Raw genomic sequence first — 17,499 nt, 5'->3', positions numbered from 1 at the left:
CAGGCCGCCGTGTGCGCATGCGCAGCCTCTGACCCGGAAGTGCTGGGGGGCCATATCGGCAGCTAGAGTTGCGATCTCTACAACGGCTCCCTGCTAGCCCCAGCAAAACGAGGAATCTGTGGCAATTTGACGCCAGTTTTCCTAACGTAAAAGACCAGTTTTCACGACAGCGTGGGGACTTAGTCTCCCAAAATGGAGAATCCAGCCCATTGTATTTGATCCATTGCATTATTTTTATTATGAGAAGCTGGAGAATATCTTTGTATTCCAGATTGTAGGGAACGGACCCTGATAGTGCTTTGTGGTACAGCCAGATGCTAAACTAGTTGTTGTTAAAACACCCTAGGCTAGTGCATGGTCAATTCCAGCCCCACCTGTCCCAGAGTCGCAACACAAGTGAATTAACCAATACTTTTGAGGAAAATACCCTTGGCTGCCTAATAATTATAGTCACCAGGTTTGTAAATGTAAACACAATTACTGTTTATTTATAAGAAGAATTATAGTGAAATATGTATCAAATACAAATGGTTAACTATTATCTTATTCCTAATTGCCCCCCCCCCTCTACAATCACACACACAAGACAGACAAACACAGAGGAAAGAAAGAGTTTTTTTCAGATGGTGGTTTCCAGCACCTTATTTCCCTTCCATCTTTGCTTTCAGTCCATGGTTTGTATTCAGGCCTCTGTAGTTTCAGAAATACAGCACTGACCGGCTTTCTGGAGAGAGATAGCAGGGTGTGGTCTTTGGTTGCAGCCTGTAATGGTTTTCCTGTAGATGGATTCATTCAGGTTCTCTGGAGTTTCAGAAATGCAGCAACTCACAGCCTTTCTGGAGAGAGTATCCAGAATCGAGACTGAAAATCATTCCACTGGGTTTGGATCCAATTACCACCTGTTACTGGGCAGAGTAAGGGGAAAATAATTGGGTAAATTGTTAACTGTAGAGATGTTTTGATGAATGGAGGGTCAAAGTCTGGACAGATCAGAACTTCAGTTGTAAGTGAATTGGGTGTGAGTTTTTTTTCTGTGGGATGGACACGTTGGGAAGTTGATTGAGAGAAGAATGTCAATGTAGAGGGGTGAGCCAAACTGGAAAGTGGACAAAAATTGGCTGTATCCATAATTGAGACAATGGGAGTGTGTCAAGGGGTGGAGGTATTTAGATAGAAGGAGTCATGAAGGGAGGACAAGAGGTCAGTGAACTCAGGAGAGATGACACGATGAGACGGAGGTTGGAATTGTTGAGGATAGGAAGTGTACGGTAGAGAGGCTGAGGAAGGGGAGGAGTAAAGATATCTTGGTGGAAAAACTCAACATCGTACTTGCATGGTTGGTAGACACTGAGGATTTTAAAGGACAGATGAAAGGGGTGGAACAATGTGAGATGCTTAAAGAAGGAGAACATGCCAAAAGAGTAGGGGCACACCTCAAGATGCAGCCACGAGCTTTTATGGTGGACAACTGTTTTGCAGTTGGCTGTACCTCATAAAGCACAATCAGGGCCCATTCTCCACTACCTGGAATATAAAGAATATTCCTCAGCTTTCCTTCTCAACAAATAAAGTGACAGGTGTCGGCAATACACCAAGAGATGAAAGAAGAGGGGGAAGCGCTAGTAGAAGAGTTGAAGGGTAAATGGGAGGAGGAGCTGGGGGAGGAGACCGAGGAAGGTCTGTGGGCTGATGCCCTGGGTAGGGTTAATTCCTCCTCCTCGTGTGCCAGGCTCAGCCTGATACAATTTAAGGTGGTTCACAGAGCGCACTTGACGGGGGCGAGGTTGAGTAGGTTCTTTGGGGTAGAGGACAGATGTGGAAGGTGTTCAGGGAGTCGGGCGAACCATGTCCATATGTTTTGGTCATGCCCGGCACTGGAGGGGTTCTGGAGAGGAGTGGCGGGAGCAATATCTCAGGTGGTGAAAGTCCGGGTCAAGCCAAGCTGGGGGCTAGCAATATTTGGAGTAGTGGACGAGCCGGGAGTGCAGGAGGCGAAAGAGGCCGGCGTTCTGGCCTTTGCGTCCCTAGTAGCCCGGCGAAGGATCTTGCTAATGTGGAAGGAGGCGAAGCCCCCTAGCGTGGAGGCCTGGATAAACGACATGGCTGGGTTCATAAAGCTGGAGAGGATTAAGTTTGCCTTGAGAGGGTCTGCGCAGGGGTTCTACAGGCGGTGGCAACCGTTCCTAGACTATCTCGCGGAGCGTTAGAGGAAGATCGGTCAGCAGCAGCAGCAACCCTGGGGGGGCGGGGGGGGGGAATGGGGGATTGCTTGGGGGGATGGATGAGCAGGAGATAACATGAAGGGTGGGGGAAACTGGCACGTGCGGGAGAGAGCCAGTGTATAAAGCTATGTAAATATGCCATTTTGCCATGTATATATCTTGCTCAGTGCGATTTTGTGTTATTTTGTTACGGGGGGGGGGGGGGGGTTATTGTTTGTAAGGGGAAAAAATTGTGTTGTTGAAAAACTTTAATAAATATATTTTAAAAAATAAAATAAAAAATAAAGTGACCTGTTGTGCTTTTGATTAAAGAACCTGCAAAGAAAGAACTTTTCTAGTGCATTATAAATTTTGGTGCTGATTTGCTGCTTTGTGTTATAGATCAAAACTTCAACACCAAGTGCTTCAAACAGAAGAATTTGAAAAAGAGAAGAATGACAGTGCAGAGTTAAGACAGGTACCTCACTAAATCACTGGATAATCCTCTTGATTTGATTCGATTACTGCAGAGACGTCCCAAAATGGGAAAGTTATGGAATGCGAAGAATTCTGGCGGTGTAACATATTTTTCCATCACAATCGAATGTTGGTTACAGAGTCGATTTATAACAACATTTTGCAGAATTTGATTTTAGAATCCTTGCTTGTTCTCTCCAATAGCTGCTGAAGATTTGAGAAATTACTTATGCTGTTACAAATTTCTGATCACTTACTTTTTAATTACAGTAATGCATGCTTCTAATAATAATCTTTATTGTCACAAGTAGGCTTACCTTAACACTGCAATGGGCCCCTAGTCGCCACATTCCAGTGCCTGTTCGGGTACACAGAGGGAGAATTCAAAATGTCCAAATTACCGAACAGCGCGTCTTTCGGGACTTGTGGAAGGAAACCAGAGCAGCCGCAGGAAATCCACGCATACACGGGGAGAATGTGCAGACTCCGCACAGTCAGTGACCCAAACTGGGAATCAATCCTGGGACCCTGGTGCTGTGAAGCCACAGGGCTAACCACTGTGCTATCGTGCTGCCCCATTCTCACCGCATTCTTTGAACTCTGTATGCAATATTTCTTGTTGAGACTTCTCTAGAAAAATTATTTGTAATATGTTGCACTTTTTGATGAAGCATCTCTTGAATATAGAGCAATCCCATATTGCTCAAAGAATTGAATCGTAAACGTTGGGCTGCATTCTCTGGTTCCACAGCCACGTGTTTCACCGCGGCGGGTCGTTTGCTGAAGGTGGGATTCTGTTTTCCCCCCTCTTGTCAATGGGATTTCCCATTGTAATGACCCCACGACGCCGGGAAAGCCCCGGACAGGGCCGTGCTGTCGGCAGGAAAATTGAACCGCAATGACCGGAGAATTCCCGCCATTTTCTCTAAACAGATTTAATTTTAAATTAAAATTCATTTCAGCTGATTTTTATTTTTCCCCCAAAGCAAATTGGTGAATTGCAGATGCAGATTAGCGCTGCAACACAGTCGAAGGATGATTTAGTGGAGACCAATAACAAACTGCGAGAAATGCTGGAGTGTTTAAAAGAGGAAACACGGAATGCAAGATGCCAAGCTGAGCGAGCACAGCAGGAATCTGAAAAGTAAGCAGCTTTGTTAGCAGCATTTTCACTGTTAAGTTCCACATGTGATATTCTTCCCTGTTTTATGTAGTGAATATGGAAAGTCTTTGTTTAAGTTCAAAGCTGGAGCCAGGTGCAGCAGTGAATAAATGTGGTGCCGTTTTCTGGACTGTATGAAGGCGATCATTTTAGTGCACTCTGAAACTCGATTACATAGAACTTAGAACTGTACAGCACAGTACAGGCCCTTCGGCCCACGATGTTGTGCCGAACTAGTCTGAAACTATGATCAAATCAACCTACTCCCAATCATTCTCGTGCACTCCATATGGCTATTCCTGTAGACAGTGAGGACATAAAGATCAAAGCCAAAGGCTCTGCAATCTCACCCCTCGCCTCCCAAAGAATCCTAGGATATATCCCATCAGGCCCAGGGGACGTATCTATCCTCAGGCTTCTCAAAATTTCTAACACATCTTCCTTCCGAATATCTACCTCCTCCAGCCTACCAGCCTGTATCGCACTATCCTCAATAACATGGCCCCTCTCTTTTGTGAACACTGAAGAAAAGTATTCATTTAGGGCCTCTCCGATATCTTCAGACTCCATGCACACAAAGAACAAAAAAGAACAAAGAAAACACATTCCCACTACTGTCCTTGACCGGCCCTAACTTTACCTTGGTCATTCTTTTATTCCTCACAAGTGTAAAAAGCCTTGGGGAAAACCTTGACCCTATCCGCCAAGGACTTCTCATGCCCCCTCCTAGCTCTCCGAAGCCCTTTCTTGAGCTCCTTCCTAACTATCTTGTATCCCTCAAGTGCCCTAACTGAACCTTGTTTTCTCATCCTTACATAAGCCCCCTTCTTCCTCTTGACAAGACATTCAATCTCTTTTGTAAACCATGGTTCCCTCACTCGGCCATTTCCTCCCTGCCTGACAGGGACACGCATATCAAGGACACGCAGTATTTGCTCCTTGAACAAGCTCCACATCTCAATTGTGCCTATCCCTGACAGTTCCTGTTTCCATTTTCTGCTCCCCAATTCTTGCCTAATCGCATCGTAATTACCCTTCCCCCAGTATAAACCTTGCCCTGCAGTATGTTCCTATCCCTCTCCATTGCTATAGTGAAAGTCACCGAATTGTGGTCACTATCTCCAAAGTGCTCTCCCACAACCAAATCTAACGCTTGGCCCGGTTCATTACCCAGTACCAGATCCAATGTCGCCCCGCCTCTTGTCAGTCTATCCACATATTGTGTGAGGAAAGCCTCCTGCACACACTGGATAAAAACAGCCCCATCCAAACTATACGAATTATAGTTGTTCCAATCAATATTTGGAAAGTTAAAGTCACCCATGACAACTACCCTGTGACTACCGCACTTCTTTTCCTCCACATCTCTGTTACTGTTTGGGGGCCTATAGAAAACTCCTAACAAAGTGACCGCTCCTTTCCTATTTCTAACTTCAGCCCACACTACCTCAGTATACAGATCCTCCTCAAACTGCCTTTCTGCAGCCATTATACTATCCTTGATTAACAATGCTACTCCTCCACCTCTTTTACCACGTTCCCTAATCTTATTGAAAAATCTAAACCCCGGAACCTCCAACAACCATTCCTGCCCCTGTTCTATCCACGTCTCCGTAATGGCCACAACATCGAAGTCCCAGGTACTAATCCATGCTTCAAGCTCACCAACCTTATTCCTGAAGCTCCTCGCATTGAAGTAGACACACTTCAAACCACCTTCATGCCTGCAGGTCCACTCTCGTGACCTTTCTACCTTCCTTAGTACTGCTCTACCCTCAATTTCCTGAACTCCAGCAACGCTATCTCCTGGACTACAAGTCAGTTTCCCATCCCCCTGCCAAATTTTTTGACATCTTTGGCTTAGGCACTGACTATGATAAATTGGATTAGGATGCAATTTAATTACTGCATATAGTTAAATTTTTTGGAATATAATCACAATACGAATGACCCTACTTGAGGAGAGTTATATGCTTTGTCCCCAAAGCTTGTCTGAACTATTAAGAGCTTTAAGGAAGTATACTTCTGGGAAAGTATGGTAACGTGGGATTTGAAAGGGGTTTAACAATGTGATCCTTCATTTTCTTTAAGATTCACATGTGATTGCAGGTAAAGATCTGACTTTTTTTAGTACCGATTTAATTGTGCCATTGCATAGTGTGCACACGCGTCATTCACTGAGCTAACAACGTGGGGGAGAGTCAATAAGAATGCAGAGTTCCCTTGCAGCTAGCTTTAGCATTTTCCCCTAATATTTTTACCAACTATTGCTGAAGCCTCTTGCCTTCTCTTCCCCATTGCAGTAGCCCAAAGCACTTGGTACAGCCAAACACAGCGTTCAGTGACCATGTGTGTGATTAAAAATACTCATGTGTTCACATATTTATTTCTCAAGAGAGAATAGTTATAGTGAATTTAGAGGTGCAATTTTCCCAAAAGAGAATTAAGTCCCCGAGCGAGCGCTTTTAACCGTCGGCGCCCGCAGTGCCGCGAAACACATGGCTATTCAACGTGGCTCGTGTTGTATATGGGGCCTGAATGGGGAACACGTGAGGGTTTTATACAGTGGGGAGCTCCGCTCGCCAGAACTCCCCAGTGTAGTGAGAGGTCGGGATGCCATTTGTAAGTGGCGTATCTATCTCCGAGGCCCCTGAAACGATCCCCGACACCTACCCCAGCTCGAACATACTGTGGGAGGATTCCCCTATCCCTAACACTGACGGCAGGCAACCCGGCTTGATCGCGCATGCACAAAAAATGCCAGCTTGGCACCTTGGCAGTGCCAGTCTGGCAGTGCCCTTGCCAGCTGGCAGTGTCACCTGGGAACCTTGGCAGTGTCAGGCTGGCACCCATGTGGCACTTCCAAGGTGCCAGTCTGGCGCTGCCAGTGTGCCCAGGTGACAGTGCCAGGCTTGCACCAGCAGTGCCAGGGCACCACCATGCCCAAAGGGCATGCAGCTGGGGGCCTCCGATACCTTGGGAGACTCCATACGAGTGCTGTTCCATCTGGTCTCTGTTTGTGGGGACCAGTGATGAACGACGCTCGCCCGAGGTCTCTGAGGCGAAGGGTTGAATCCCAAAATCTCCGGTTCCTTGGGAATCTGCACATTAAGATGGAGATTTTCCAAAAAGTGATCCCGCCCTCAATGAGCAGGATTTACATTGCAAAGTCTCGCGAGATCACGTTGGACCTCACGAGGCATGGCGAGCCGGGTAGATTGCGGGAGTGGCGTATCCCAACTTTTATCGGCCAGACTGTGCCACGGCTAACTGTTTTTCCAGCACAGCATTGCTGTTGGATTGCGCCCACGATCTCAGTCCCACAAGACTATTTTTAAAATAAAAGAGGTCCTAGAAGAGAATAACTTTATCTCAGTGAATGAAAGAACAATCTGTACACAGGGAGGGACTGTTGCTGCATGATTCTGGGTTAATACATTGTAACTAAATAGGAAGTTGTGTTTTGCTTTAAGAGATCTAGGGTGGGATTCTCTGAGCCTCTGCGCCGAAATCGCGCTTGGCACGGGGACGGAGAATGGGGCGTCAGACCCATGATCGGGTCCGATGCCTTCCCACGATTCTCTGGGGACCGGCGAATCACCGCCAGTCGTGCGCGCGCGCGGTCGACGCGGTGCCGGTTGGGGGCCGCTGAATGAGGCTCCCACTGCGATTCTCCGCCGACAACTGGCCAAGTTCCCGCTGGCGTGGTTCACTCATGGTTCCACCCGGCAGGAGATCAGAGTGGCGCCTGTGGACCTGGTCCGCGGCCGCCCTGGTGAGGGGGGGGCGGGGGGATCCGTCACCTGGGGAGGGGGGGACCTCCAAGACGGCCAGGCTCACGATCGGGGCCCACCAATCGGCGGGCGCGAGCAATCTGGGGGGAAGGGGGCTTTTATTGTTGGGGCCGGCCCGCTGTGTGGGTCCGCCATATTGTGCGGGGCTGCCGCCGGTAGTGGAGGGCCCCGTATCGGCAGCCAGAGGTGCGAAGACTACTCCGGGGTCCTTTCATGGAGAAAGTCCAGAGTGATTCGCGCCTGTTTTCTCGCGGGTGTGTGGACATAGCCCCATTATCAGAGAATTCCGACCCTAGTTTAAGGATATTTTCCAGTTTGCTGATGGTAGGTTCTCCGGAGTAACGCTGGAAATTAGAGCCACATGAAAAGCATGTAGATTATGATGACTTCTGTAGGACTGGAAATAACATTTTGAACATTTTAGAATTTGCCTGCACAAATGTGGTCAGTATTTTATGTAGAAAGAAGGGCTTCTGTTTATAGAGCAGTTTTCATGATTTCAGGATGTCCCAAAGTTTAGCTTCCAGCCAATAGTGTAGTCATTGTTGTAACGCTATGGATAACTAATGGAAATGTTCATTGCTGGCAAATTAAGGCGGTGAAAATGTCAACCTTATAAATAGGTGGTGGGGGGAGAGCAGGGTTACAACGTTGGGCTTCAGTGGACTACTTCCCTCCTCCTTGTTGTCGAGTTGCCAGCTGTTTTTTTTTAAAGGCTCACGCATAAACACCATTGGCTGATGTCTTTCACTTCTGTTTTTCGGTGATTGCACTTCCATTCAGTTGCAGAATCCGTTTAGCGGTGCACAAGTAGCATTCAGAGTTGCAAAGTTTGGAGTTTCTTGCATATTTTTACACACACGATTATGTTAAAAAGGGTGTAAGAGCCTGACAACCTAAATGAGTGAAGCTGCAAATTAATTTGGTTTCAGAAAACAGCGAACCAAAAGGAAAGTTTTAAATTTATGCAGTGGCATAATGTTCTTTTTTTAACCATTACATCAAACCCGCCTGGTAATTTTAGTCTTTATTCACTCACTCTTATTTTTAACCAAAATATGCTGCTAACCATAAATTTATTTTTGGCACTATGTGTCAAAGGAAAACATCTATAATTGACACTCGTAACTTAAACTGCACTGATGATAAAACATTTTAAAATGTTGTATGTTTAATTAAAGTGTTTTTCTTACAGATGAAAGATTAACTTAGGCCCTGTCTGTCAGTTTACAGGGATGTAAAACACTCCCGGCACTATTTGGAAGAAAAGCAGAGGGTTATTCCCTGTGCCCTGTCCTCAATCGATACCAAAACTGCAAATCCAGTCATTTTTACATGACCAATTGTAGGTACTTGGTGTAAGCAAACTGGCTGCTGCATTTCCGACATTGCACTACTGACTACACTTCAAAGTTCTTTCTTCATTGGCTGAAAAATGCTTTGGGACATCCTGTGACCGTGAACAATGCCAAATAAATGGAAAGAACATTTGTTGACAAAACAATAGCAACAAACCAGTTTCTTAGTCCAGCTGGCGTTCTTTAAAGCTTTTCTTTGTTAACATTTGCTTTGTATAGTAACCCTCCAGACAGTTCGATCATCTATGTATTATTTTGCACAGATTGGTAGAAGACAGGCGCATAGAGTGGGCAGAAGAGAGACAAAAGTTGCAGAACCGTAATGCAGAGCTGGAGGAGAAGTACTGCCAGGCCAAAGACCGTCTGCAGCGTGCTGCTTTAGCTCAAAAGAAGGTATTGCACATTCCTTTAATCAACCACAAATTTGTGTGAAATCCAATCGAAACACAGAAATTCTATCCCTTCTTGCTTCTGTTTTTACAGAGGAAAACACTGAATGAAAGTAAGCAGAAAAGATTACAGGAGAAAGTACAACTGCTGGAAGCAAAGAAAGAAGAGCTAGAAATAGAGAAACACGCATACAAGTAAGTTAGGATGAAATTCTCCCAACCAGCACCCTGGAGGGTTGCTGTGGTGAATCTGGCAGGAACCAAAAAGTAAAATCCCATTGCAATTCTCCCAGTGGCGGGTTCATGGCAGATCTCTCTTAACACTGGTAGCTGGAGCTATTTGCATCTCATGAATGCTCATTAAAACAGCTGCCTGCTGGCATCCCTTTCGGTCTTTCAATCCTGCATCTTGACAGCGGGAATTTACTTTGGCATCAAACCCGATTGCTAATGAGTGGCATGCACAAGGCGGTCCACAATTCGCCAGAGACATTGAGGTGAGTGCAACACTGCCATCGTGCTGCGCTGCTTCTTATCTGTTCACCACTCTGGAAGACCAGTTCCTGTCTCCATATCCATGCTGAGCTAGTCTTCATGGACAGCACTGTACTGCTGGACCTATGGATCCTCCTGTGTCACCGAGTCAGTTCAGTCGGGTTGGGCAGTACAGGGGTCTCCTCCACCCCTGTGCCACACACCAGTGTCGTATCTGGACGGGACTGTGTTGCGGGACCCAAGGTCCGAAGTTCGACCAGGGATGGAATGCGAGGTGAGGCCGAGGTATGGCCCAACAAAGACGAGGGGGGCAATGTGGAAAGAGGGCTGTGCAAGGGGGAAGGAAGGGTGAGGGCTCGAGATGGCAGGCAGAGGGCAAGGAGGTGGATGAAGAAGTTGAACAATGCAAGGCAGAGGGCAGACCGAGGGGAGGGAAACTGGTTCCTGACAAGGTTGCATGAAAAGCTCACAAACAAGGGGGTCAAAGGATACCGCATTGTTGACTGAAAGGGGATGGATGAAGACTCTAGATGTGTGGGTAGAGGTCCAAGTGGGGCATGGGCACCTCGCAGGTGATGGGCACGGGGGGGGGGGAGGGGAAGGATGGTTGAATCAAGGAACAGACTTCTTGAGGCTGCCAGCCTTTTCCCTCGGGGTTGCTGACATCCTGTACAGTCTGGTGAAGATAGGTGGGCTGGAGAGAGAGATATGAGTGTGCTAGACTGGTGTTTAATATGGCATGGGGTCTTTCAAACGTATCAGCTGAGGGTGGGCAGACGAATCAGCTACCAGTCCACCAGGAGTGTCACCTGTGAATAATTAATGAGATTCAAAGCGCAGAATTTGGCATGGGATCCCGCTACTTCTGGTTGGCGGGACAGGCACAGCTGGAGCCATCTGCAACCACACTATGGGAGAATTCCACCTTTAGTTTTTCAATGTTGATTTCCATTTGAGTTAAGCAAGGGTATTCCATTGAAACATAGGAACAGGTAGAGGCAATCTTGAACTTACTTCATCATCCAATCAGATCTAGCTGATCTGCAGTTCAACCTGCTCACCTGCCTTCACTCCATATTCTTTAATATACTTTCTCAACAAAAATCTATCCAAGTCTTGAAAGCCCCAGCATCTACAACCTTTTAGGAATAGTATTCCATTTTATCACTCAATGTTTTGTGAAAAAGTGCTTGTGATTTGGCTCCAGAATCGTCTAGCTCTAATTTTAAGATTCATTCATGAAACTGTATTAACCTTTATAAAATTCTTTCAACATTCAACAAAGGGTGGCACAGTGGTTAGCACTGCTGCCTCACAACGCCAAGGACCTGGGTCCGACTCCGACCTCGGGTGACTGACTGTGTGGAGTTTGTACTTTCTACCCGTGTCTGCGTGGGTTTTCTCTGGGTGCTCCGGTTTCCTCCCACAGTCCAAAGATGTGCAGGTTAGGTGGATTAGCCATGATAAAATTACCCCTTAGTGTCCAGGGGTGTCCAGGTTAGGTAGGGTTACAGGGATTGGGCGGGGGAGTGGGCATAGCTGGGGTGCTCTTTCAGAGGGTTGATGCAGACTCAATGGGCCGAATGGCATCCTTCTGCACTATAGAGGTTCAATGATTTGTCAGTACCTCGATTAGATCACCCCTCAGACTTCTATATTTTGAAGCTCTGGTACCCATTCTACTTTTATATATTTAATACTTTGTGTCACTCAGATAGATTTAATAGTTTGGCTACACAACCCGCACAACCAGAAATGAGATTCTCAGGAAAGATTCCGGTTCCCAGTTCCTCAGTATGCTTCTGTTTCCAGCTCAGATTCTCTCACCCAGCGACCATAGCTCACTGCTCAAAGTCAAAAGACTCTTGGATTATTTTAAAAAGAGGAAGAGGCAGAAGCTGGGTTGTGGTATATGAAGGGTACCATTGATGAGTGTTTCAGCCATAGAGGAAGTGAGCGAGAGGTGTAAATGAACACGTGGGGGTGAGGTGGCAAAAAGTGCTGTTGGAAAAGGATTGGATTTGAGACTGAAAAGGAAGATTATGTAATGCTGAACAGGAAGCCGGTAGTAGAACAGTAACCCTGGAGTTAATGTCCAAAGAAATGAAATGAAAATCGCTTATTGTCACAAGTAGGCTTCAAATGAAGTTACTGTGAAAAGCCCCTAGTCGTCACATTCCGGCACCTGTTCAGGGATTCTCTGCAATCGGCGCGATGTCCACTGACCAGCGCCAAAAACGGCGCAGATCAGTCCGGCATCGCGCCGTCCCAAAGGTGCGGAATTCACCGCATCTTGAGGGGCCGAGCCCTCACCTTGAGGGACTAGGCCCGCGCCGGACTGATTTCCGCCCCGCCAGCTGGCGGGAAAGACATTTGGTGCCCCGCCAGCTGGCGCAAAAATGACTTTGCAGTGCGGCGCATGCATGGGAGCGTCAGCGGCTGCACACGACATCCCTGCGCAGTGGAGAGGGTCTCTTCCGCCTCCGCCATAGTGGAGACCATGGCGAAGGCGGAAGGAAAAGAGTGCCCTCATGGCACAGGCCCGCCTGCGGATTGGTGGGCCCCGATCGCGCCCCCCGGGGCCAGATCACCCCGCTCCCCCCCCCCCCCCAGGACCCTGGAGCCTGCCCGCGCCGCCTTGTCACGCCGTTCGAAAGGTGGTTCAATCCATGCCGGCTGTCGTGGGTTGACAGCGGCGGGACTTCGGCCCATCGCGGACCGGAGAATCGCCGGGGGATTTCCGCCGACCGGCGTGGCACGATTCCCGCCCCTGCCGAATTTCCGGTGGCGGAGAATTCGGGACACGGCAGGGGCGGGATTCACGCCGGCCCCCGGCGATTCTCCAACCCGGTGGGGGGGTCGGAGAATCGCGCCCCAGGTTCTGGAGGGAATAAATGGTGTATGGTGCCTTTTGGAGAAAGCAGAATATAGTTGGATGACCATGATATTTCAATGATGTTGGGGGAATAAAAGACAGATTACAAAACGCATTGGTGACATTCAAGGGTGAACATATGCCGATGAATTAAAGTCAGTTTTGTATGGGGTGGAAACAATGTCAAAAGTCATGAAGAGATTTGCAGTATCAATAAGAATGAAAGAGAGTTCAAGTAACGAGCAATTAGGACCTGGATTGAAAGGGGTGAACAGAAGTGGGGAAATGTAATGGAATATGTGCCATAAATTAGTTTGCTTGCTGGGTGGGGGAGGGGTGAAAGTCTAAAGAATTTGAAATGCATTTGGGTTGGAGGTCGATGGGAGGGAGAAAGGAGAGGAACCTGGGTGAACATATGCATAAGTCAATGAAGGTAGCAGGACCGGTTGAGAGAGTAGTTAATAAAGCATATAGGGTGGGATTCTCTGATTGCCAACGCCAAAATCGCGATTGGCCGGAGAATCCGTTTCTACGTTGAAATCGGGGGCGGTGCCGTTTTTCAGATGCTCCATCCCCTCAAAAACGGCATAATTGGTGAGTACGCTGCCAGTCGTTGGGATGGCCTCAGTCGTCACTTGAGGCTTTCCCCCGATGTTCTGGCCCCGATGGGCCGACTTCCTGATGGCATCGGTCACGTTTCTTCCCAGTTTTCGGGAACCTTGCATGGCGGCTGTGGACTATGTCCAGCACCGCCACAGTCGGGGGGAGGGGGGGCATCGGCAGGGGCTGGGGGGACTGGTAGGGGGTGGTCCGAGGGTGGCAAAGTGGGTTACAGGGGGGCACTATCTGGCAGGCCGGGTCCATGCGTGGTCAGCGCCACGTTGTATGGTGCAGCCGCCTCAGGTCGCCATTGTGCGCATGCGTGGCCACAGACCCGGCCATTCGCCATCCGTATCTGCAGGTACAGCCGGGGGGCTTCATGTGGCACGGCTGCTAGCCCCCCCCCACCGGGCGGTGCATCGGTGCGGGGGCGGCGACGACGACCTTTTGGTTGTGAGACCAGACTCTTCCCCCGGACATAGCCGCAAAATTGGAGAATCCAGCCCATAGTATCCTGAGCTTAATTAATAGGGGCATAGTGTACAAGAGTAAAGAGGTTTGTAAGTCACTAGTTTGGCCTCAGCTGGAGTATTGCATCCAGTTCTGGCTATCGCACTTCAGGAAAGATGTGAAGGCTTTAGACAGTGTAGAAAATATTCACAAAAATGGCACCAGGGATGAGGAACTTCAGTTCTGAAGATAATTTGAAGAAGTTCGACTCATGAAGAAAAGAAGGTTAAGGGGAGATTGATCGAGGTATTTAAAATCATGAGGGGCCTGGACAGAGTAGCTAGGGAGAAACTTTCCCAACTCATGAAAGGATCAAGAAACATTCAAAAGGGAATTAGATTGTGATCTGAAAAGGAAGAATAATAAGCAGCTCACATAGTGAGTGTCATTCCCCTGCCTCTCCCTGTAACCCTGCACAGACAAAGTTGCTTATTTGGAGAGCCAGTGCAGATACGATGGGCCAAATGGCCTTCTTCTGCATGATGACGATTCTGTGTGAGGCAGAAGCAGCAAAGGAATAACCTTGATTTTGGAATCAAAAAAGTCCGTGAGTATTTCCTATGTAGAATCAGAGGTAGTGGAGGAGGAAGGTCTATGTTGAGGAGAGCTATAGATTGACTTCAAGCATGTTCCTGAATTAATAGGATTTGATCATGGAGAGTGGGAGATTGTACTATCTGAAGTGGCTAAGCAAATCTTGCGGTGGACAAGCAGATTGGTTAGATGCCAAGTTTACTCTAGTCTATGAACAACTGTGGCTGGTTGAGCACAGTGGGCTAAATAGCTGGCTTGCAATGCAGAACAATGCCAGCAGTGCAGGTTCAATTCCCGTACCTGCCTCCTCGAACAGGTGCCTAGGGGCTATTCACAGTAACTTCATTGAAGCCTACACGTGACAATGAGCGATTATTCTTTATTCTTTCTGTGGAGGTAGGTATTGGGGTATAGTGAGGGTGGGAGGTGGTAATGTCACTTCTCTGCTGGTGGAGGCAGAATAGCTATTGAGATGGACAGAGGTGTAGTGTGGCTGACGAGCCTGAAAAGGAAGAGTTCGAAAGGGCAGATGATGGAGTTGGAGTTCGTTTTTTCTGCAGACTGAATGAAATGATGATAGCCTCACGATGAAATTGCAAACTGATGGAAATGATCAGTGTAACCATGCACCTTACACAGTTCAAAGTGGAACAATTTTCCCAATACTCTTCCTACAGAAATAGTCATTAAACACTCGTAATAGAATCAGAGAATCCCATAAGTGCAGAAGGAGGCTAATCAGCCCATCAAGTCTACACTGACAGTAGGAAAGAGTACCCTACCTAGGCCCACACCTCCACCCTATCACTGTTGGGTGTGTGGCCCAACACCATGATCGCCGAGTACCCCGAGTCGACCACCCCCGCCAATAACGTCTTACCAACCTCAAAAAAATCAATCCGAGAGTACACACTGTGAGCATGGGAGAAGTACGAAAACTCCTTCGCCCTCGGCCTCCCATACCCCGAAGGGTATAACACCCACCCCACTTCCACCCCCATGAATCCCTTCAACTCCTTTGCCACCGCCAACACTCTCCCCAACTTTCATAGAATTTTCATAGAATTTACAGTGCAGAAGTAGGCCATTTGGCCCATCGAGTCTGCACCGGCTCTTGGAAAGAGCACCCTACCCAAGGTCAACACCTCCACCCTATCCCCACAACCCAGCAACCCCACCCAACACTAAGGCCAATTTTGGACACTAAGGGCAATTTATCATGGCCAATCCACCTAACCTGCACATCTCGAAGGGGCTGTTTAGCACAGGGCTAAATCGCTGGCTTTGAAAGCAGACCAAGGCAGGCCAGCAGCACGGTTCAATCCCCGTAACAGCCTCCCTGAACAGGTGCCGGAATGTGACGACTAGGGGCTTTTCACAGTAACTTCATTTGAAGCCTACTTGTGACAATAAGCGATTTTCATTTCATTTCTTTGGACTATGGGAGGAAACCGGAGCACCCGGAGGAAACCCACGCACACACGGGGACGATGTGCAGACTCTGCACAGACAGTGACCCAAGCCGGAATCGAACCTGGGACCCTGGAGCTGTGAAACAATTGTGCTATCCACAATGCTACCGTGCTGCCCAACTTCGGGCTCGATCGGTCCAGCCTTGGATCAATGAACTTGGTAAAGTCCCCCACCTATGATCAATTGGTGTGAGTCCAGGTCCAGAATCTTCCCCAGCACCGCCTCACAAAATCCACGTCATCCCAATTTGGGGCATAAACATTTACAAGGGCCACAGGCATCCCCTCCAGCTTCCCACTCACCATCACGACCCCCCCCCCGGAATCAGCTACTGTGACCCCCACCTCAAATGCCACCTGCTTATTTACCAGCACTGCCATCCCCCACGTCTTTATGTCTAATCCTGAATGGAAGACTTTCCCTACCCACCCTTTCCTTTGCCTTGTCTGATCCCTGATCTTCAAGTATGTTTCTTTTAAAAGGCCACGTCCACTTTCAAGCTCCTCAGGTGCGTGAAAACACGTGACTGTTTAACTGGCTCTTTCAGCCCCCTCAAGTTCAATGTCACCAACCTGGTTGGAGGCCCCCCGCCCCCCCCGCACACCTCCCAAGCAACGATGAAACAAGAAAAAGGGGAAAAAAGCGCACTCACTCGCAAACACAACAAAACATCTCGAAGGAGAAAAGTTCTCCAACAACTAACAAAAACAAAGATACAAGGAAAAACAGATCAAATGAACTCCCATCTCCTCGCACCTCCACAATTCAATGTCCTTCCTCTGTCAGTCCGTTGTCGCTTAAGAACTCCATCGCCCCCTCTGGTGTTCCAAAACAGTGCTCTTGGCTATTAAAAGTTACCCACAGGCAGGTCAGGTACAACATCCCAAACTTCCCCCCTTTTTAAAGAGGGCAGCTCCCCTTTTCGCCAGGTCCGCGCCCAAGTTCTAGTACACCCGAAGCTCGCTCCCCTCCCAGTACACCTCCTCATCTGCCTTGTCCATCTCAGTATCTTCTCCTTGTCCAGAAACCGATGAAGATGCACCACAATCGCCCTCAGTGGCTCATTCGCCCACGACTTCCTCATCAGCGCCCTGTGCACTCAGTCGACCTCCTGGTCTTGTCGAAGACCCCCTCCCCCATCAAATTCTCCAACATCTTGGCCACATACGTGCCAGTGCCTGCTCCCTCGATGCCTTCAGGCATCCCCACGATCCTTAGGTTCTGCCTCTGAGAGCGGTTCTCCAAGACCTCCACCTTCTCCTTTAACCGCTGCTGAATCTACTGCATCACACCTATCTCGGCCGCCAACGAGGCAAGCTGCTCCTCGTGCTCCCCCACCGCCTTCTCCACTTTCTGAATGGCCTGGCCCTGGGACTCCAACCTCTGCACCACCCGCTCAATTCCTGCTTTTAACGGCTCTACCGCCTTGGCTAGGTCCCTCCTCTGTTGCCTAAACTTTTCGGTTAAACAGTCCACCAGTTGCTCCGTTGACCACTGGGCAGGCAGGGCAGATCCTTTACCCTCCGCCACCTTGACCTGTGGCACACAAAAATTCCCTTGCTCCAACTGCTCCCTTATCTGTACTGCGCTGTATCGTTCTATGTTCTATAGTGTAGGTTAGATGGCTTTTG

At 48.3% G+C, this 17,499-nt stretch overlaps 1 protein-coding gene across 4 annotated transcripts in view; it reads left to right on the top strand.

The window, feature by feature from the left end:
• The window catches only part of cep83 (centrosomal protein 83), a 146,405-nt gene that overhangs the window by 113,953 nt on the left and 14,953 nt on the right, over positions 1-17,499 (top strand). For all 4 annotated transcript variants that reach the window (XM_072471874.1, XM_072471873.1, XM_072471875.1 and 1 more), the window contains 4 exons: positions 2,604-2,679; positions 3,665-3,822; positions 9,256-9,385; positions 9,476-9,576. In XM_072471874.1, coding sequence (XP_072327975.1) covers positions 2,604-2,679; positions 3,665-3,822; positions 9,256-9,385; positions 9,476-9,576 — 465 coding nt within the window. The remainder of the gene's footprint in view (positions 1-2,603; positions 2,680-3,664; positions 3,823-9,255; positions 9,386-9,475; positions 9,577-17,499) is intronic.

The sequence above is a fragment of the Scyliorhinus torazame genome, chromosome 13 (assembly GCF_047496885.1).
Source record: "Scyliorhinus torazame isolate Kashiwa2021f chromosome 13, sScyTor2.1, whole genome shotgun sequence".
Taxonomy (NCBI): domain Eukaryota; kingdom Metazoa; phylum Chordata; class Chondrichthyes; order Carcharhiniformes; family Scyliorhinidae; genus Scyliorhinus; species Scyliorhinus torazame.
The sequence above is the reverse complement of the archived record's forward strand: the minus strand, read 5'-3'. Positions and strand labels throughout refer to the sequence as shown.